Genomic DNA, 23,577 nt, shown 5'->3' with positions numbered 1-23,577 from the left:
GAATTTAATTGTTTTATCTGGGATATATGATAATAAAACATTTTTTGACTTGAGAAGAGAAAGATATAATAGGAACCAGAGGGACAACATTTTCAGAGAGTGGTGAGCATATGGAACAAACTGTCAGGGGAAGTTGTTGAGGCTTTAAATAAAATTAGTCCTTATCCTGTTCTAAGGAGTTAAAATCTGAATATTGACTGCAATGAGAAAAGGAATAAGATAAGACGATTTACCCATTTCAGAATCAACAGGTCTCAGCAATTTCAAATTATAATGATCTCTCCCATTTTTGGACAGCAGATACTGATAATGTTTCTGCTATTGACAATTACATATCCTCATCTTATATTTCTGTACTAGTTCAACTAACTTCCCTTCTGACGAATGGTCTTGACCTGAAACATTGCCTATCCATTCCTTCCACACATGCTGTTTGACCCGTTGAGTTACACCAGTACTTTTGTCTTTCACCTAAGAATCCAGCATCTGCAGATTCTTGCATCTCCTCTCTACCTTCCCTTCTTGCTTTTCATCATTACCTTGTAGCATTTCCCAAGGATTGGTATTAGGGCTATTAATTTTTTTAAATTTCAATTAGTGATGGAGGCTTGTTGATACAAATCACAATTTTCAAATTCACAGGAAATCATACAACTAACTGCGGGTATAAAATAAAGAACAAAAAAATTAAGAGCATACAAAAAATATATTGCTTATGGTTGGAATTGGAAATGCACTGCCTGCAGGTGTGGCAGATACAGGTTCTCTTGTGGCCTTCAAGATGGAATTGGATAGCTTCAAAGGTTCAAAGGTCAGTTTATTGTCACGTGTATCAATTAAGGTACAGTGAAACTCAAATTACCATACAGCCATACTAAAAAAAAGCAAAACACACAACTACATAAAAGTTAAGGGCTGAAATAAAATCTACAAGGATACAGAGAAAGGTCCAAGGGGTGGAAATTGGAAATTGCTATGAGAGCCAGCAAAAATAATAGTTGTACTGCAACAATCTATTATTCGTCAAACTTACCATTTATTGTTTACTTTGTGCCTTCCTCCATTTTATCAGCAGCCTGGTATTTATAGCATATGTTGTCTTATTTCTGATTTCCAACATTTCCAGCATTCATGAGAGAATAATAGTTTTAAAGGTAAGTTCTTGGTCTATAGCCAACCAATGATCCAGTAAATTGACTCAAGACAGCAGGGGAATTTAAATAAAAGTAATTAAATAAATCTGGAATTAGGAAATGCTAAGCTAAGCAATGATAAAAACCTATATGGTTCAGTAATGCTCTCTGGGAAAAGGAGATTTGCCACTTGTACACAATGTGTTCTGCATAAGATTCTAGACCCACCACCATGGTTACATTTTCATTGCCTCCTCAGTTCAATTTAGGTTAGACAACAAATGGCAGCGATGCTCAAATCCCAAATAATCAAACTTTTATCATTTCATTTATGAGGAATATGAGATGCAGACTTTTAGGCTCCAACAAGCTCAGTTAAGGGCCTGTCCCACTGTAGGAGGTAATTCAAGAGTTCTCCCGAGTTTTCCCCTGATTCCAACTCGGAGAATGTCCGTAGCGGGTCCGTAGGAATTCGTGGATGTCTCGTAGTAGCTCTTACAAGTAATGGTAGGTACCCGGCAAATCCAGTAAACTCGTGACGTTTTTCCAACACTGAAAAATGTCCACGTGTAAAAAAAATACTCGTGTTGAAAAAAATAGTTCATTTTTACTCGTGCAAGCCGCTACGAGACATCCACGATCTCCTACGGACCCGCTACGGACATTCTCCGAGTTTGAATCAGGGGAAAACTCGGGAGAACTCTTGAATTACCTCGTCCAGTGGGACAGTAATAATTTGTATTCGTATTTTTTGTGTGTACTTAAAATCTTGTCAGAGAAACTGAAGGACTGAAGATTGAGAAGCTCCAGAACCACCAAGGGGCATAAATGCAGTGTGCCAATGTACCTTCAGGCAGGCTTTCATTAGAAAAGTCTGCATAGGAACAAATACAACAGTGTACAACATTAAGAATGAAAAATTACCAAATTATCTTTGAGTAAAAAAAAACAATGCAGTTATTTGCTACCTTATTAATGGAAATTATCAGTGGTAATCTTCAATTACCAACTTAAAAAACATAAAAGTACTCACATTTCAATAAATTAAAAAAAAGACTGACAAGTATAGAATTTTTTTACTCTATATCTAGTTTTTATTGATGTATTTAACTATTCAATTGGTTTTTAATGCAAAGTTATCAGTGAGAAAATAATTCTATCTGTACAAGCAAACAGGAAGTTAATGATTAACCAATCCTTTACATATGTGCTCTATGGCATTAGTTTGAATCTAATTAGGCCGCCCATGATGTTCAGTCTTTATCGCAGTGAACAATAATTTACAAAACATATAACGATAAAAGATTAGTTCTAAAAATCAAATCATGCAAATTGCAAAGGTCAACTTTGAATAGTGGAGACTCATATTCTCACGAGATTATTTAGTTCAACAAGAGAAAATGGAATCCACTACTGGAACTTGCAATTCCAAAATGAGTTTTAGAAGTATTACAGAATTAGTTTCCTGAAATGCTACACAATTGTAGATTAAAACATAAACGATTACTCACAGTCACACATGCAGAGTTACAGTATTTCTTAACCAACACTTGATTTTCGTCTGCTGTGGAATTATTTGCCTTTCAGAGGATTCAGCAACCATTCATTGTTAAGCAAAGATGGCATTTTCTGCATTTCATTCTTAAAAATTTGCAAATCTTAGGGGTTGTTTCGAAATGGTTTAACACAGTTTTTGGCACATTGTAAATTTAGTCCTGGTCTTTTAACAATCTTCTTGGTTACTTTATCAAACTCAATTGCTCTTAACCAGTCAAACCAGCTGTGAAAGCATGTCAAAAATGTTACGATTAATTATGAGGTTATGGAAATTTCATAGTGGAGATTTTAAAAAGTGAAAAAATGTGTAATGATTTGGAATTCACTACTTTTGGGGGGGGGGGGGGGGGGGGGTGGGGTAAATGTATAAAGAATTAAGCTTTGCAGCTGTCTATGGAATTTTTAAATGAACTAGGAAAATTCAGGTCTTGGGATGGAGAGCAAGAAGGTCTTTGCAGCAAAGGTAGACACAAAATGCTGGAGTAACTCAGCGGGGCAGCCAGCATCTCTGGGGAGAAGGAATGTGTGACGTTTCGGGTCAAGACCCTTCTTCAGACTGATGTCAGGGAAGTGGGCGGGACAGATGTTACTTTTACCGGAAACAATAAACTTGTATAACCGGCTGAATGTCCGGGACAAGTGAATTACAAACATATATGAAGGCCACCTTTCCCTATCCCATAACGATAATCCTGTGCGAGATGATCATTCAAATTTCTCAACAAATATTAAATTGAGTGCCATGCTAAATAATGAAAGCAAAATGCAGATAAGTTCAGAAGGAATGTGAACATGCTAGGGCTAATCTAATGGCAGAAAAGAATACAAGGTGCTGGAGTAACTCAGCAGGTCAGGCAGCATCTCTGGAGAACATGGAAAGGTGACGTTTCAGATTGAGACCCCTCTTCAGACTGAAAAAGGGTCACAACACAAAATGTCATCTATCCATGTTCATCATAGACCTCGCCTGACCTGCGGAGTTACTCCAGCACCTTGTATTCTTTTCTGCCATTAGATTAGCCCTAGCATGTTCACATTCCTTCTGAACTCCTGTGTCCTTTTGTGTATGAACCAGATTCTGCAGTTTCTAACATACATAACAGTGGCAGATGCAGTCTAACTCTAATAAAATAGTGCAGCGGAATGGAAACAATACACAATGGAACATGAAAGGAAAGAATAAACTAATATGATAGCATTACCATTGATAGCCACTTATTTGTGGTGACAAGTTGAGGCTTAGTTTAGTTTAGTTTAGAGATACAGTGTGGAAACAGGCCCTTTGGCCCACCGAGTCCACGTGGACTAGCGATCCACGTCCACTAACACTATCCGATACACTAGGGACAATTTACAATTTTTACCAAAGCCAATTAACCTACCAACCTATACGTCTTTGTAGTGTGGGATGAAACCAGAGAAAACCCACACAGTCACGGGGAGAATGTTCAAACTCAGAATGGACAGTACCCATAGTCAGGATCGAACCCGAGTCTCTGACATTGTAAGGCAGCAATTCTATCACTCTGCCACCGTGTGGCCCACAAAGACAGTAATTAATAATTTACTCTTTTCTAGTCCAGAGAATTGAATGTCTAGTCCAGAGAATTCTAGTCCAGAGAAAAGTGCCACTTTTGTCAGATCACAGAAGGTCAACAAATAAGATCAGGGGTCAAAATTTGATTTTTATTTTCTCTATCAAATTTATCTAATATTCAACCCAGCCGACAAAACCTACCAGAGGCAGGTTAGTCTTATGTTATTTAAAATGTTTAATTTCATGAACATTCATAGAATTTGAATGCTTGTGTTTGTGTCCATTTGTGAATGGTCCCAACAAAATTAATATTAATTCTAATATTTGAGAATAGTTTGGCTATTTTAAAACTCATTTGACAGTGTATTCTTAACTTCATAACCACTGATCTCAAATGATGAGTTTTCTTAAAGGTGGGAATAACATTTGAATAAGTAAGAGGCTGAAGAAGGGTTTCGGCCCGAAACGTTGCCTATTTCCTTCGCTCCATAGATGCTGCTGCACCCGCTGAGTTTCACCAGCTTTTTTGTGTAACCTTCGATTCTCCAGCATCTGCAGTTCCTTCTTAAACATTTGAATAAGTAATGTTGGTTCTATTATCATATGTGCCAGTACAGTGAGGTGCAGGTACAATGAAAATCTTGCTTGCAGCAACATCACAGTAAACATAGAGATTACTCACAGACCAAAACGTCTATTTTTTTCCAAAAACAATTTTGATTCAGAATTTAAAGCTTAATTCTCAGTGTCTATATATTCAATAGGGTCAAACTCAGTAGTGTTCACACATTAACAATTGACATTTCAGCAAAAAGTTCATTTGACTAAGAAACTCTGTGTCAAATAAGTTAGCCCTATCCATAGGCAGGTGAAATCTCGATTAATTAAATTATCTTTAGGGCAACGCCTAATTTCCATCATTATCTAAGTGTTGAGACTCATAGCAACAGAAATGAAGTTAATTCTCAAAAGTGAACTTTGCAGCAGGTTATTATTCCACATTGATCTTTTTTAACTGTATAAATATCTGATTATGATCAGTTGCAATGATGTGGAAGCCGGCAACCATTTTTAAAATTACATGATGACAGTAAAATATAGATCCATTCCAGGTTTTCAATCTTACACAGTAGCTGGTTCAAAATGATTTGCCAGACACTGGGAAGGGAATGCTGTCTAATAAGTTGAAGAGCGAATCAACAATGATAAGCAGGAACAAGTTAGATGAAGTTGTCCCTTAGCATTTACTCACAAAATGTATTGCAACAATCCAAAAGGTATGCATGATATGAAACTTCCAAATTAAGTTACCTGAACTTCCAAAAAATAGTTGAAATTGAGGTCACTGTCCTTTCATCAATATATGAAATAAAGATTCTTTGACAACATATGAAACATAAGGCTGCAAAGGGAAGCATATGCTATCATCACGTAAGGCATTACCCTCACAGTGAAAAAAAAAAGTGATATGCTTGACCTGAAGCTCCTCATGCATATCATGTGATAAACTGAAAACTTTTCAAGATACCAGCACATTAAGATGCCATTTAAACAATACATCTCACACTCACAACAGCAGGTATGTGAACAAAACAAATGCAGAATCATGATTTCAACTGTCCTACAATACTCCACTGCTTAAAGATCAAGCCAAAGTGGGAAAGATAAATTAAGTTCTGGCATCTGAAAGTAAAGAGCAATTTTATGCATAGAAGTGTCTTGATTTTGATCAGACAGCCTTGTAAGAATCAAAAGCTAGAATAAGAGAATCTAATCTCATAGAACAAGATAAAATCAAGGTAAATTTACCGCTCTCGTACTTAAAGGCGTAGATTATTGTTTGAAGACAGGAGATGTGAATCCCGTTTAGTAATTAACTAAAACAGGAATAAAAGCCTGCATCTGATATGTTATAATTAAAACTACAAGATTATTACCAAGACACACGATTGCTTCACTGATGTCCTAAAGTGAAAATTTGCCCTTCCTTTTGCCTCATCATTATGTGACCACAGACCACAGTGACATGATTGATTCTTAACCTGCCCTCAAGACCATAATTTCATGGCAATTTAGGATGGGCAATAAATGTCATATAGCAATAGTTACATCCCAAGTAAAAACAACAAAGGAAAGATGGAATCTAGTATAGATAACATTAACCACAAATCTAAAAAAGTAATTTAAAAAAACCTATTGACCATTAAAATCGTGCTGGAAGGAAATCTGCCAGTCTTACCCACTCACCACATGGTTGACTCTTAGTTGTCCTCTGAAATGCCCTTGGTGGACTTCAAGTATGACAACCTTGCAGTGATGTTTATATTCCGTGAATGAACAAAAAGTGGGAGATGCTGCATTGCTGACGTAGAATCACAGAGCGTAGAAACACTCCTCTCATACAGCTTGTGGCAAACGTTAACTATATATTCTATTTGCCCGGATCATTTATCCTCCCTGCAATGCCAAACAGGTTGTTTTTCTAGTTTGTATTTATCTGGTTTGTTATCTTCCAAAGTTTATGATAAACATTTCTCTCACTGTTAGTTGTTCAAATCTTTTCCAGTTACCAATCCTCCTGCAATTGGAAACAGTTTATCATAACTTACTCTATGGTCTTATTTGCACAACCAAATCAAAGCTGAAATCAACCCCCCCCCCCCCCCCCCCCCAATTGGCCACCAATATTGGAATTGGTGGAGAAGTGGAATATTGCGTTTGGGGGACCAGCCCTCCCGTGTGATGCTGGGACCCAACCGGAGGGCTGGTCCCCCAACGCAATATTCCACTTCGCCACCTATCTCTCTCTACATAGTACCACGTTTACATGTTGTGCTGCTGAAAGTAAGAATTTCATTGTTCTGTTTCGGGACATATGACAATAAAACACTCTTGAGGTGAGCAAACACCTCTATATTGCAGTCCTTTCAGGGGCCACATATGTTAGAAGTGAGATTCTAATGGCATTGGAAGGATCTGGCTGGGTGGATCCCACTCACTGGCTGCCAAGTGTGGTCTTGGTGCTTGTTGGCGAGCTCTGGCAATGATGCATTCTCCCAGGTAATCTTGATTGTCCAACCATCGATCCAACCACTCTATTGATTCCTTGTCTCACGGTGCTTGCAGGACCTTTTGTGCTGACCACTGCCTGATGGGCTTACAATCAAAGGTGTTGGTCTGGAAGAGCTTTTTCATGAAGTACTGTGCGGCAATGTCCAGCTGACTGGCACATTATGTGGCAACATTGACAGACTCATTCTTTGCTAACTGTGGACAGGTGGAAATGTATCACACAGTGACACTTGATTCCCAACTAACTTGGCTCTATGCACAGCCTGATGCAGCCACCCACAAACATGGCTATCAGGGTAGAGAGACATTGGGTATGCCTTTGTGGATTTGCACTTCGTGACCTGTCCGCACCGGCTCCATCTTTGATCCTCAAATGAACTGGAAAATGGCACGTTTGTTTACCAGGGTTGTGGAGAGGGGAGCAGGCCACATCTGCACCAAATACAGCTGTCCAAAGAGCTCCTCACACTTGTTGACCAGGTTTCTACTAGTTATCGAGGGGGTACACAGCTCCCACCATTCCAATCATCGTTAAACTATGGATATCTGCTCCAGCCATTTTTTTGTTACACGCCTTCGTCCCCTCCAAACCAAATTACTTAACACTTTTGGGTAGTCAGAACTGATCGTGAAGGGAATGGAGGATCAGTCAGGCCAGTTGCTGAAAAGCATGGCCTCACTCTGGTTTACTCTGGCTCCCAAGGCCAACTCAAACCAGTCGCTGATCAATCTGCGGACCAACCATGGATTGAAAGAGAAGATGACAACCTCATGTTTTTAAGAAGGAACAGCAGATGCTGGAAAATTGAAGGTAGACAAAAGTGCTGGAGAAACTCAGCGGGTGCAGCAGCATCTATGGAGCAAAGGAAATGGGCAACGTTTCGGGCCAAAACTCTTTTTCAGACTGCCATCTTGGTTCCAGACTTGGATTGTGGATGTGGAGAGGATGTTTCCACTAGTGAAAGAGTCTAGGAATAGAGGTCATAGCCTCAGAATTATAGGACGTTATTTTAGGAAATGAGGAAAAATTTCTTTAGTCAGAGGGTGGTGAATCTGTGGAAATCTTTGCTACAGAAGGCTGTGGAGGCCAAGTCAGTGGATATATTTAAGGCAGAGCAAGATAGATTCGTGATTAGTACAAGTGTCAGAGCTTACGGGGAGAAGGCAGGAGAATGGGGTTAAGAGGGAGAGATACTATAGATCAGCCATGATTGAATGGCGGCCGAATGGGCCGCCTAATGGCCTAATTCTACTATTCATTATGACCTTATCGTCCATCTACAGGGAGGTAGTGATCTGAGGTTCCCCACTGCTTGGCAATGTCACCCCTCTTATACCCTCCTCCTTCCTGATGGATTCAGCAAAGAGCTCTACATGGCGCACAAACAAAACAGGGAAGAGGGGACAAACCTGCGTATGACAGGAAGCCCAAAGAAGATGGTGGTCAGAGAACAACTGGTGGATCTGACCTTGATAGCCTTTAACACTAAGAGGAAGTCTATCCAGAATCAGACTAAACCATCCGGTCTCAACCAGGTGCATTGCTGCTATGATCCACACAGCTTTACATATTTAACCATTTCCATCAGGAGACTGGAGGCATCAGTTCAAAATTATGTTGTATATGCTATCTTTTTGAGGGACTGGTCAAATTATTGCAGATAGCTACATTCAGCAAGATGTACATTTAAGTCCTGATGAATTAACATTGGTCAAAAAATCCCATCCCAGAAAGCTATGTCCCAACAAGACCTCTACAAAGCTATGAGCTGAACAAACTGTGTTGATAACTGGGATTAGTATAAATAGCACTTGATGATTGGCGCGATCTTAGTGGTCCAAGGGTCCTCTTCCTATGCCATATGACCAAGGCTCAAAAGTAATTTCCTATAATAATCAAGTTAAATCCAAGGACATTATTTACGTTACTTGTTTTCGTCATGGTCTGACTGAATTTCAAGCTGCTAATAAACTCAAAATACTTCGCAATCAAATCAACACAAACTTTGTGAAAACAGATGACAAAGTTGAAATGATTTAAGTAAAGCTGAGACAGTGCAGGAATAAACTGGGCACAGCAGGGTCAATCATTAATGGAGTCAAACAGACACAAGTGAATTTGTTGGTTTTCCCAAAAGGGTGTTTTGGGACAACTTAGGAATCTTGCAAGAAAATATGGACAGTCCCAACCAATCTGTACCAATGAAGGAACTAAATACATTGATTGATCACCATAATGAGTTATGTCTCGAATCCAAATTAGACCTAATTATATGGAAGTTGAAGTTGGTTATTGAACTATTAAAAATGGTGTGGGATTGTATGAAGGAAAGACTGCAACAACACATGGTACTTGCAGTTCATCAAATTTGAAACATTTATCATCATATTTCTGTTACAGTTCCTAATAATAATATCTTAATATTTCTAGTGGTTTTAAATGATTTTGGTAGTGATATAAAGAAAAGATCAGTGTTTTTATGCTCAATGAGCCATGGCCAACATTTCCCTACCTGTACTGGCTGAATGCACAAAACAAGTATCAGGGAGGGCTACCCACACTGTCCAACAGGGAAATTAATGAAGAACTAGCATGCTTGACAGTAACAGGTACATTCATATCTATGACTCAAAATGTTTTTATACAATGGGATTTTCCTTACCTCATGTCTGGGGCTGTTTTAGATTAATTTCCGGAGATTGACTGGCATTATTACCAATTCCAGCAGTGATGGGACATACAAGGTGACAGGGGATTATTTTTTGTTTGAATTAAGCAACTTCAAAGTCGTAGCCTCATTACAACATCAAAAACATAATTCATTAAAAAATAGACTGTTTTTAAAGTTTCTTTAGTTTCTTATGTGAGCATTTGGTTGTCTTCCTGAGGCAATGTTTTCTAAAACTATAATAAGACTTTTATGAGATTTAGAATTTTTTTAATTAGAAATTTGTCCAATGACTGCATAGAGGCTTCATTGTACGTAGTATTTAAAACCAATTCTATTGGCACATATTCCATGAGATTGACCATATGAGGATTCTAACATAATAGTTAACACACTTTTTAATCAGTGCCATCAGAATAGATATTGGACCCCCAATTGGTGAATGTAATTTTAAACTGGAGATTAAGATGGTGCTCTTCCCTTAACAGTGACTGGAAAATGCAGTAAAAATCAAAGTCATTGCCTTTGTTCCTAACAAAATGAAGAATGATTAATGACCTTAACAAGGCCTTAACAAAGCAGCATCGTTAAATGTCAATGGCATAGTCAATATAAAACACTAAATTAAAAAAGGGAAAATAACTGGCATTAAGGATAATATAAAAGTGAATGAATTTATGTTTTTGAACATGGGGCTGCCAACGAGGTGCTGGGATGAGAAGAAAACAGGATTGTTGGGCACAAAATTTGGAAATGGATACTTTGAAGCCAAAAATATTTTCCATTGCAGATCATTCGCAGCTACAGTAAACATGGAAGAGACACAGCCTGCACTTGGTGCTTTAAGGGCGTGTCCTGCTTAGGCGATTTATTCGGCGACAGTCACAGTCCTAGCAGGTGGCCGACTGGACCCCCCCCTATGACAATGTCTACGACAAGCTACGACAACCTACCACATAGTCGACGTCAAGCTACGGCAAGCGACCGACAACCAGCGACCCATTAGGACGTCCACCTACAACCACACCTATGACAACCTACGACCACACAGGCGACAATCTACGACAACCAGTCCATCCGCGACAAGCTATGACAAGCAACGACCCTGTCGGCGACAACAGAAGACAATTCAGTCGCCAGTACCTGTCGTCGGTTGACGTAGGTTGACGTAGGTAGTCGCCAATGGAATTCACCGGTCAGCACCCGGTGACAACCAACATCACCTGGCGACAACCTACGTCATCCTGGCGACAACCTATGACAGCACTTACGACAGGAGAAGACAAGCTATGTCAAGCCCACAGTCGGCAAAACATGAACATTTCAAATCCAGCGGCGACCTGAAAAACGTTACGACCTTTTAGGCGACTTGAGGGGACTACTCACGACCATACAGGCGTCACCCCACAATATGCACAAGCCACTTGAAAGAAAGTATCAAGAGTATATATATATATATATATGAGTGAAAATGCAAGATGACTGTAGAGCAAAAATTTCCGGGAGCATAATTTTAGAAAGAAAACAATCAAAGTTGTGTGAAATGCAGTGCCGAAGTGGATTATTAACAAATAAACACAAAATGTTTCATGGCAACATTTACCACAGAGGTTAATAAATAAATCCCACTACTAATTTTACAAGCCCCTCTCAAGTATAGCGAAAGGATCTCATGCCCAACAAAACACATGTAGCTGTGTGATGGCACAGGTGGAGGAGGCGACATCTGTGCTGTATGTTGGATAAACAACAGCAAAGGAGTTTGCCACATTCTGGTCTTGTGCATAGGATATATTATGACAGAATCAAATTCTAGTCTACCCCAAGAGCTGTATCCATGATCGTGCAATAAACAATGTCATTGAATTGAGCTGAAGTAAATTATTTATTCTCACATGCCACAAGTCACTGTGAAGTTCTTTGGCCATGTTGGCCATTGTCAATTCTGGCCTGGGTTCAAATGCTAAATTATCATTTTAGTTAAATAGGCTTGGAAGGTTTCCGAATAATACAGAATGGAATCCATCTGATTTGAAGCAGAGGTAACATGACCTCACATGATCTTCTCATATTTGGGATTGATACAGGAGGAATATTATCAATCTCAGAGTAGAAAATGCACTGTACTCTACAGCAACAGCTGTATCAAGTACGACACATCCAATGTATACGTCTCCTTTTAATAAATCTTTGCCTTGAAACTTGTAAATTATATATTGTCAAAAAGCAGTCAGATCATTATATGAAGACAAAGAAAGGGTACAGAAGCGTTAATCTGGAGCTAAAACTAGAACAGCTGGAGGAACTCCTCGGGTCAAGAAGCATCTGTGGGGTCAAAGGCAGAATAGAAAAAGAGGCGAAAGGGAGGCGTGAGGCAGGGACTGCCAGGTCCCAGATTTGAAACGGGGAACCCCATGATCTTCTCACATTTCGAATTGATACGTACATAGATACATAGACAATGGGTGCAGGAGTCGGCCATTTGGCCCTTCGAGCCAGTACTGCCATTCAATGTGATTATGGCTGATCATCCACAATCAGTACCCCGTTCCTGCCTTCTCCCCATATCCCTTGATTCCGCTAGCCTGAAGACTATCTCACTCTCTTTTGAGTGCACCCAGTGAATCGGTCTCCACTGCCTTCTTGGGCAGAGAATTCCACAAATTCGCAACGCTCCAGGTGAAAATGTTTTTTCTCATATCAGTTCTAAATGGCCTTATTCTTAAACTGGGGCCTGTGGTTCTGGACTGGATACTGGATGAATATTATCAATCACACTCAGGCCAAAGGAAGACAATGAAAAACGTGTGCTATTCAGCAACAGCCCCCCTCGTATCAAATACAAAGCTTACTGAATAGTGAAAGGCCTGGATAGAGTGGATGTGGAGAGGATTAGTGTGAGTCCAGGACCAGCGGTCATAGCCTCAGAATAAAAGAATGTATCTTTTGAAAGGAGATGAGGAATTATTTCAGTCCGAGGGTGGTGAATCTACCGTCGAATTACCATAGACGACTGTGGAGACAGTCATTGGGTATTTTTAAAGTGGAGATTGACAGACACTTGATTCGTACGGGTTATATGGGTTATGAGGAGAAAGTAGGAGAATGGGGTTGAGAGGGAAAGATAGACCAGCCATGATTTAATGGTGGAGTCGACTCGATGGGCCGAATGGCCTACTTCTGCTCCTATGACATGAACTTATGACATCACCTTCCAGCCTTTATCCGCCTCTCCCCCCCTCCCTCCCACCCCCTCCTCCTAACACACTCCATCTGCCTATCATTATCTCCGGTATCTACGATGAACCCCATTCCTCTAATAAATTTCCCCAATAGCACTAGCTGGACCTATCCAAAGGATGTTGTTCTTGTTGGGGTTTAGGTGCAAACTGTCCTTATTGCATGGGTCCACCTTTCCTAGAGAGCTCAAATGATCCAGGAAGCGCAAATGAACCAAAGTCCATCACCTTGCTCCATTCTTGCAGCCAGATTTACCTGACATTTCTCCTATTCTTATACCCACTAGCTCTTGGCACCTGAAGCAACCCCAAGATTACAACCTTTCAAGACCTGTCCTTTAAATGGCTACCCAGCTCGATAAACTCGTATCTCATCCCTTCTCCTGTTTAAGAACTTGTAGATTCTCACACAAGAGGAAACATGTTATATTACTAAAGCATAACCTCCAACTTTTGTCTTCAATTTCTCAGACACCAAATCTTATTCTTCTTATTATTATTTATATAGCACATGTTTAGTCAACTTGCATTGACCCCAAAGTGCTTCACATAATTACATTACATTTTTACACACAGGCAAAGGTGGGTGAAGTGTCTTGTCCCAAGGACACAATGACAGTATGCACTCCAAGCGGGATTCGAACCGGCTACCTTCCGGTCGCCAGCCGAACACTTAGCCCATTGCGCCATCTGTCGCCATCTGTCGTCAAATGACAAAATTCTACCAGTTGCCCTCATTGCCGTTATGCAGTCACTCTGTAGATTGGCAATCTAATATTTTTTTTCAATCGTCTGTTACAAAAAAATGTTCTTTCATTGTCCCTACCAACATGGCCATTTGCCCACATAATATTCTGTTTGCCACATCTTTGCCCACTCACATCACAAATCTATATCCCTTTTTTTCTTAATCTACTGACTTTCCTTGCTATCATCGTGTCATTGACATACCTGGCAATCACACGGTCATCGCAAGATCTATGCTACAGGAATAAATACTGGAGCCTCAACGTCTCACAATTTATACAAATGGTTGAAGTTCTAGCATTGATATCTGCAGTATGCCACTTGGTACATCTTGCCAAATGGAGGACAGACGGCACATTAGGCCTTCACCTAATTTCCATTCTTCTTTTCATGCCAGAATGTTACTTCAATGTCATGAGCTTTTATTTCCCACCTTATAAAATGCCTGCTGGAACCTGAGTTTCGGTCAAACGCAAGTTCCCCTTCATCCACAACTAATATTATTTCATCAAAGCACTCTAATAAATTGTTCCAAGTTATTGGACATTTAATCTAGAGCCCCAGACCAATGATCTAAAGACAAGAGTACAAATCTCCATGGCAACTGAAATTCAATTCATCTACTAAATAAGGGATGGAATTAATGTCAAAGTATTGACATTATTTGTAGGAATGACAAACACTCAAATAATCACGGGAACAACATGCTATCCTCACAATGAGGGCATTGACAGTCATGTTTCACAACACCACCACTCCAGCAAATATGATCGGTTCAGAACATGTCCCACGATTCAAGTTGAACAAGCATTAGTCATTATGGGCCGTTGCAACCATGAATCAGATCGGATCACAAAATGTAAGCTCATGGCTGCACATATATATTATTCTGCCATTACTATCAAGCAAGGTGAACAAGGAAAACAACACTGGCTCAATAAGCAAACAAAACTGTGCTCGAAGCAGCATTTAGTATGCCTGAAAGTAAGACATCAACCTGCGAAACAATGATAGAGGGAGAATTGGGAACTCGACAGAAAATCAACATGCTGTATGGAACATAAAACTAATCCAGTCATAAAGTACCACAATCCTGCCGGGTGGAGCTGGTGGATAATTGTAGGTAATTAGCAAACAAAAAGAAAAGCAGTTTCATTAATATCACTCACTTTAATGATGGCAAGGTTCAACAGTTAAGTGCAAACCAGTTTCATTTATAACCACCTTCAGCCATGTATGCTGGGTAAACACTCTACTTGGCATCTGCCATTGCAGATACAGTAAACAGCTAATTCAAGCTTTTCTTGGAGAAAGTAAGAAATATCCAAATGCACTTGTTACAATCTGAAATGCAAATCAGTCTGAAGAAGGGTCTTAACCCGAAACGTCACCTGTTCCTTTTCTCCAGGGATGTTGGCTGACCCGCTGAGTTACTGCAGCTTTTTATGTCTATCTTGAGCTTTATAAAACATTGATTGGAGCATATTTCGAGTATTGTATTCAGTTCTGTCACCCTATTACAAGAAGAATTATAGAGACTTAGGAGAGCATGCAGAAACGTTTTAATAGAATGTGCCTGGATTAGAGGGTGTTTAAGAAAGAACTGCAGATGCTGGAAAAATCGAAGGTAGACAAAAATGCTGGAGAAACACAGTGGGTGAGGCAGCATCTATGGATTGAAGAAATAGGTGACGTTTCGGGTCAAGACCCTTCTTGGATTAGAGGGTATTAGCTTTGAGGAGAAATTGGACAAACTTAAGATTGTTTTCTCTGGAACTCTGGATGTTGAGGTAAGATCTGATAGAAATATATAAAATTATTAGTGGAATAGTTACGGTAGATCTTCAGAATATTTTTCCTCGACTTAGGAAATTGTCCCTGGAGTGTGTAGGATAGTGTTACTATGGTACACCAGTCATTGGAAGTAGGCATGCAGGTGCAGCAGGCAGTGAAGAAAGTGAATGGTATGTTAGCATTCATAGCAAAAGGATTTGAGTATAAGAGCAGGGAGGTTCTACTGCAGTTGTACAGGGTCTTGGTGAGACCACACTTGTAGTATTGCATACAGTTTTGGTCTATAAAAAACAAAAAAAAAACAAAAAAAAAAAAAAAGTAGCTATATTTAAGAGGGAGTTATATGTGGCCCTTGTGGCTAGAGGGATCAGGGGGTATGGAGAGAAGGCAGGTACAGGATACTGAGTTTGGATGATCAGCCATGATCATATTGAATGGTGGTGCAGGCTCGAAGGGCCGAATGGCCTACTCCTGCACCTATTTTCTATGTTTCTATGTTTCTATGTTAATGTGTAGGGATCGCTGGTTGGTGTGGACTTGGTGAGCCAAAGTGCCTGTAAACTAAACAACCTCAGAATAGAGGAGAATCAATGGTGTTCAGTTCTCTTTGTAGTTCCTAGTATAATGAATCAATATGTGCCAACACACAGCAAGGATCCATCAGGCAGAAAATTAATTCTCTCATCATCAGGAGTAAAATAAATGCTTTCGATTATATATTTTCCACACACAAATACATTTGGGGCCGGCCTATTTTTGCTTCTTACCCTGCAGTAATTCTATTTAGAAACATTTGAAACTGATGAGCTGCTTTTACCCCCATCAAACTGTTTCTTAGTGTTTGACACAAAGTGCTGGAGTAACTCAACTGGTCAGGCAGATGCTTATTTTGTTGTTTCCAAAATTATCACTAACCCCATCATAGCTAAAAACAAAACAAGCACTTTATAACTTGTATTTAACAGCCTGATAAAATGTTAATGACGTTAAATTGCTTGCACATATGTACGTACGTCAGTCTCTAATTTGTCACATTAATTACCCAACACACAAACCAGGGGGGAAATATAACAAATTTTCTCCAGCTCAGTCCAGGGGTTAAGTAAAGCCATTGGTTCAGTCCCTGTGCAAAACCTCATATCAAAAGCAAATAGCTTATTTCCGTTTTTGAAGCTCAAGCAAATAGCCCAAGGCCCTAGTATTTCAGTGCAACACAGGAATTAATTTTTGATCATATACAAACCGCATCAATAATTCAGCTTACACCTTCATAACATTGCCAGACCAGAACATTGATCTGCTGAAACTCATTTCTGCTCCTTGCCTTGTTTCAGATTTGATGCCCTGTATGTTCATCTGACCAGCCTCTCCCACACCACTTGGAGTTCAACCATGCATTAGCTGCTCTGTAGAAGGGCCTCGACCTGAAACGTCACTCATTCCTTCCCTCCAGAGATGCTGCCTGTACCACTGAGTTACTCCAGGTTTTTGTGTCTATCCTTGGTGTAAACCAGCATTTGCAGTTCCTTCCTCAACATGCATTAGCTCCTTGAATGCTGTTACACCACCTCTGGGGGATCTAAATGGTTCCCAGTCTGATAAGATGCTCATTTTTTAAATCCCACTTTCTTTTCCAAAAATCTTTGTGACTTCACATTTCCATTTAGAGTCATAGAGTCATAGTGTGGAAATAGGCCCTTCCGCCCAACGTGCCCACACCGGCCATCATATCCTGCCTACGCGAGTGTCACCTGCCCATATCCCAGGGTTCATATCCCTCCAAACTTGCCCTATCCATGTACCTGTCTAACTGTTTCTTAAACGTTGAGCTGCAACCTCAGCTACCTCCTCTGGCAGCTTGTTCCATACACCCACCACCTTTTGTGTGAAAAAGTTACCCCTCAGATTCCTATTAAATCTTTTCCCGTTCACCTTGAACCTATGTCCTCTGGCAAGAGATACTGTGCATCTAATCCATCTCTTCCTCTCAACTTCTCTCCAACTTCCAACTTTGGCCTCCTGTGAAATGCTGATATTAATTATTCCACCATTCTTTCGTGCCTTCCGTGGATGAAGATTTTAAATTGATAATTCCCTCTGTAAACATAAGCTTCTTTATCCTTCTTCAGGACAACTGTAAAAAACAAACTCTTTGAATGAGCTTACAATCATCAATTCAAATTTCTCATTATCAGCAGGACAAACCAGCAAGGTATTGACTTCAGGAATCGGCGGTCTCAGCACTCCGCACAGCGAAGCATCGCAATGCATCCCGGGCAAAGCATCGGGTCGCCGTGCCGAAGTTCTGGTGGTAGGCTGCGAGGAAGGGGCGAAGATATGGCCCGGAGAAAAGCAGCTTCTCCGACCAGGTAGGGACTGAGAAAAATAATCCCCCCCCCCACTCCCCCAACCACCACAAAAAAAATCAGACCTCCAAACGAACCTTTAACATACTAAAAAATAAAAAATAAGAGTGAAAGGACAGACAGCTGCAGCCATGGGCAGCCATACTCGACGGTGTCCCCTCAATTACTCATTAATTTGAAATGGCAGATATAAATAGGGTGGATAATGTCTTACATGGGGTGGAAATATCAAATACCAGAGGGCATACATTTAAGGTGAGTTGGGTAAAGTTTAAAAGAGGCAGGCTTTTGTTTTAAACACAGATAATCAAAGGTTCCTGGAATGCAGGAGGTAGACGTAGATTCAATAGCAATATGGACGAGGCATTTACACGCACGTGAATGGGAAGGGAATAGTGAGAACAGGCCACGTGCAGACTGATGAGGTGAGGTAGATCGGCATCATGTTTAGAGCTGACATGGTTGAATGCGGGGCCTCTTCCTGTGCTGTTTCGCCTAGGGTCATAGAATCATAGCACAATGCAGCAGGGAGAATGGCCTTTTACCTCATCTTGTTAATCATAAGATCATAAGTGATAGGAGCAGATTTAGACCATTCGATCCATCGTCTATACTATTCAATCATGGCTGATCTATCCCCTGACACCCATACTAATCAAGAATATCCATCTCTGCCATAAAAATATCCATCGACGGGCTCCAAAGCCTTCTGTGGCAAAGAATTTTACAGATTCACTGCCCTCTGAAATTCCTCCTCATCTCCTTCCGAAAGAAACATCCTTTAATTCTGAGGCTATGACCTCTAGTCCTAGTCTCTCCCACTAGTGGAAACGTTCTCTCCACATCCACTCGATCCAAGCCTTTCACTATTTGCACACTGGGCTCATCTGGCAGCTCATTCCAGATACAGACCACCCTCTGCAGACCACCCTCTGAGTGGAAAGGTTGTCCTCGATTTGCCTCTTAAATCTTTCCTCTCAATTTATGTCTATGTTCTTGAGCATTTGAATTTGCTGAACATTTTACAAAGTGCTGGGGAAAGTGAGCTGGTCAGAAAGCATCTCTGGAAGACAAAGATAGGTGAAGTTTTAGGTCGGGTTTTGGGAATTCTCTACTCTGCGAAAAAGACTGTAAGCGATCACTTTATCCATGCCCCTCGTGATCTTGAGCACCTCAATAAGGTCACCATTCAGTCTCCTCTGCTCCAAAGACAAAAGTCCCAGCCAGTCCAACTACTCCCTATAACTCAAGCCTGCAAGCCCAGGTAACATCTTGATGAATCTATTTTTTCACCTTTTCCAACTTAATGTTCTTAATGGAGGAGTCTACTGGTTATACAATCATATTGGCAAACACAGACATGTGGAGTTGCTGCATCTGAGCTCCAGAGATAGAGATTGATCCTGACCTTTGGTGCTGTCGGTGTGGAGTTTACGTGTTTCCCTGCAAACTCCCCCACTTCCCAAAGTATATTGGTAACTCAGCTAGCCCCAATAAATTGTCCCCAATCAGTAGGTAAATCAGTAGGTAGCCATGCACTCATCTTTTAAATGTTGTTATTGTACCTGCCTCAACTCACTCCACTTGCAGCTCGTTCCATATATCCATCACCTTCTATGTGAAAAAAGTGGCCTCTCAGATTCCTAGTAAATCTTTCCCCTCTTCACCTTTAACTCATGCCCTCAAGTTCTCAATTCCCCTAAGCTGGGTAAAAGATTCTGTAGATACACGCTATTTATTCCCTCATGATTTCATCACCCCTCAATAAAATCACATCAGCTTCCTATGCTTCAAAGAATCCAGTCCAAGGCTGCCCAACCTCTCCTGATAGCCCAGGCCCTCGCGTCCAGGCAACATATATAGACACGCCAATATGTTCTGTATTATGTTTACATATTCTGTTGTGCTGCAGCAAGCAAGAATTTCATTGTCCTATCTGGGACACATGACAATAAAACTCTCTTGACGTTTGACATCCTCATAAATCGTCTCTCACCCGTTCCAGCTTAATGAGGAACAGCACCTCATATTTCATTTGGGCTCCTTACACCCCAGCGGTATAAATATTGACTTCCCTAACTTCAAGTAACCCTTGCTTTCTCTCTCTCTCTCTCTCCATCGCTCCCCCTTCCTAGTTCTCCGACCAGTCTGACTGTTCCCCTGATTAAATGTTATCTGTGTGCCTCTGAAAACCTTCTTCTACCTAACAATGACCTATCCTACATTTTCCTTGGTCGTCATTGTCTCGTGTTCACACCTGACACTTCCTTATCTTTTCCCCCCTCCCCTGACTCTCAGTCTGAAGATGGGTCTCGATCTGAAATGTCACCCATTTCTATCCAGAGATGCTGCTTGTCCCGCTGAGTTTCTCCAGCATTTTTTGTCTATCATCAGTGTAAACCAGCATCTACAGTTCCTTCCTACACAGACAACTTTCCTATAGCAGGGTGACCAATACTGAACCCTGTTCCATCAATTGCACAATTTCAAACTGATTGCTAAAGACAAGCATACAAGCATCCCATCTGAATGCAGTTTGGTATGGAAACTACCCTGCACAATAAAATGCAGAGTCGACAACACAGCTGTCCAACATCTAACCAAGACACGAGACTCCACCTACGCCTTCCCACACAACAATTCCATCTATTCTTCATGTTGCCTCATTTCTCCATTCTCCCATGGGCAGAAGATGCAAAAGCTTGAACGCACATACCACCAGAGAAGGCACACACCACCCATCCAATCCAAAACGTCACCTTTTCTTTTTCTTCAGCATCCAGAGATGCTGCCTAAGCCACTGAGTTGCTCCAGCACTTTGTGTCTACCACCAAATTCAAGAGCAACCTCTTCTACCCTGCTATCAGAGACTTGAACTGACCTTTCATATGCTGAGGATGTGTTCCAATCTACCGTGTTGCAGTCCTTGGTGAAGTAGGAATCGATGTAAAAGGTGAGGTGAGTAATGGGTTAAAAGTATTATATATGAATGCGCAAAGTATAAGAAGTAAAGTAGATGAGCGTGAGGCTCAGTTAGAGGTTGGTAGATATGACATTGAGGGGATTACAGAGAAATGGCTGCAGGAGGATCGGGACTGGGAACTGAATATTCAATGTTATACATCCTATAGAAAATACAGGCAGGTGGGCAGAGGAGGTAGGGTAGCTCTGTTGATGAGGGATGAAATTCAGTCCATTGAGAGGGGTGACATGGGGACTGATGATGTAGAGTCGCTGTGGATAGAATTGAGGAATTGTAAAGGTAAGAAGACATAAATGGGAGTTATCTACAGGCCCCCAAACAGTAGCCTGTATTTGAAGCCTGTAGCAAGTTACAGCAGGTTTAAAACTGGCATGTAACAAAGGTATTGCCACCGTGGTTATGGGAGATTTCAATATGCAGGTAGACTGGGAAAATCAGGTTGGTTCTGGTAAGAGAGTTTGTAGTGTGCTCCGAGATGGATTCTTAGAGCAGCTTGTAATGGAGCCCAACAGAGAGAAGGCAATTCTGGATTTTGTGTTGTCTAATGAACCAGATTTAATAAGGGAACTCAAGGTAAAGGAACCGCTAGGAGGAAGTGATTGTAAAATGATTAGTTTTAAACTGCAATTTGAGAGGGGGAAGGTTAAATCAGAATTGTCAGTGTTGCAGTTCAACAAAGGGGACTATGAAGGCATGAGAGAGGAGCTGGCCAAGGTCGACTGGAAAAGGATCCGAGCAGGAATGACGGTTGGACAGCATTGGCAGGAATTTCTGGGCATAATCCAGAAGATACAGGATCATTTCATTCCAAAGAGGAAGAAAGATTCTAAGGGTAGTAGGAGACAACTGTGGCTGAAAAGGGAAGTTAGGGATGGAAGAAAACTAAAAGAAAAGGTGTATAACATAGCAAAAGTAGCGGGAAGCCAGAGGATTGGGAAACTTTCAAAGGACAACAAAGGTAACAAAAAGGGCAATATGGGGTTAAAAGATGAAGTACGGGGATAATCTGGCCCAGAATATAAAGAAGGATAGTAAAAGCCACGAGGTATGTTAAGAGAAAAAGATTAATAAAGACAAATGAGTGCCCCTTGAGGACAGAAACAGGTGAAATTATTATGGGGAACAAGGAAATGGCAGAAGAGTTGAACAGGTACTTTGGTTCTGTCTTCACTAAGGAAGACACAAACAATCTCCCAGATGTGCTAGAGGACAGAGGATCTAGGGAGACAGAGGAACTGAAAGAAATTTGCATTTGCAAGATATAGTATTGGGTAGACTGATGGGACTGAAGGCTTATAAATCCCCAGGGCCTGATGGTCTGCATCCCAGGGTACTCAAGGAGGCGGCTCTAGATGCATTGGTGATCATTTTCCAATGTTCTATAGTTTCAGGATCAGTTCCTGTGGATTGGAGAGTAGCTAACGTTATCCCACTTTTCAAAAAAGTAGCGAGAGAAAAAACGGGGAATTATAGACCAGTTAGCCTGACATTGGTGGTGGGGAAGATGCTGGAGTCAATTATTAAAGAAGTAATAATGCCACATTTGGATAGCAGTAAAAGGATTGGTCCAAGTCAGCATGGATTTATGAAGGGGAAATCCTCCTTGACTCTTCTGGAACTTTTTGAGGATGTGACGAGTAAAGGAGAGCCAGTGGATGTAGTGTATCTGGACTTTCAGAAAGCCTTTGATAAGGTCCCACACAGGAGATTAGTTGGCAAAATTAGAGCACATTATAATGGGGGTAGGGTATTGTCATGGATAGAGAATTGGTTGGCAGACAGGAAACGAAGAGTAGGAATAAACGGGTCACTGTCAGAATGGCAGACAGTGGTGAGTGGAGTGCCGCAAGGCTCGGTGCTGGGGCTGCAACTATTTGCAATATATATTAGTGCGTTAGATGATGGAATTAAAAGTAACACAGGCAAATTTGTAGATGACACAAAGCTGGGTGGCAGTGTGAACTGCGAAGGGGATGCTAGGAGGTTGCAGGGTGACTTGGACAGGTTGAGTGAGTGGGCAGATGCATGGCAGATTCAGTATAATGTAGATAAATGTGAGGTTATCCACTTTGGCGGCAAGAACAAGGAGGCAGACTATTAACTCAATGGTGTCAGATGAGGAAAAAGAGAAGTGCAACGAGACCTGGGTGTCCTTGTACACCAGTCACTGAAAGTAAACATGCAGGTACATCAGGCAGTGAAGAAAGCGAATGGCATGTTGGCCTTCATAACGAGAGGATTCGAGTATAGGAGTAAAGAGGTCCTTCTGCAGTTGTACAGGGCCCTGGTGAGACCACATCTGGAGTATTGTGTGCAGTTTTGGTCTCCTAATCTTTGCTATTGAGACAGTGCAGCGTAGGTTCACGAGGTTAATCCCCGGGATGGTTGGACTGTTATATGAGGAATGATTGGAAACACTGGGCTTGTGTTCACTGGAATTTAGAGAATGAGAGAGGATCTTATAGAAACATATAAAATTA

At 40.9% G+C, this 23,577-nt stretch overlaps 1 protein-coding gene across 12 annotated transcripts in view; it reads right to left on the bottom strand.

Annotated features, from left to right (window-relative positions):
- nedd4l (NEDD4 like E3 ubiquitin protein ligase) overlaps nt 1–23,577 on the bottom strand; it is a 391,568-nt gene that overhangs the window by 102,323 nt on the left and 265,668 nt on the right. Inside the window, exon 2 of one of the 12 annotated variants that reach the window (XM_055665543.1) lies at nt 1,034–1,106. The exons of 10 other annotated variants lie outside the window; for them this stretch is intronic. In XM_055665543.1, the coding sequence (XP_055521518.1) occupies nt 1,034–1,036 (3 nt within the window). In that variant the 5' untranslated portion in view covers nt 1,037–1,106. Of the gene's footprint in view, nt 1–1,033; nt 1,107–2,644; nt 2,881–23,577 lie in introns of those variants that run through there. One more of the 12 variants, XM_055665661.1, reaches the window with a different exon arrangement.

Source organism: Leucoraja erinacea, chromosome 1 (assembly GCF_028641065.1).
Source record: "Leucoraja erinacea ecotype New England chromosome 1, Leri_hhj_1, whole genome shotgun sequence".
Taxonomy (NCBI): Eukaryota; Metazoa; Chordata; class Chondrichthyes; order Rajiformes; family Rajidae; genus Leucoraja; species Leucoraja erinaceus.
This window is presented reverse-complemented; position numbering and strand designations above follow the sequence as displayed.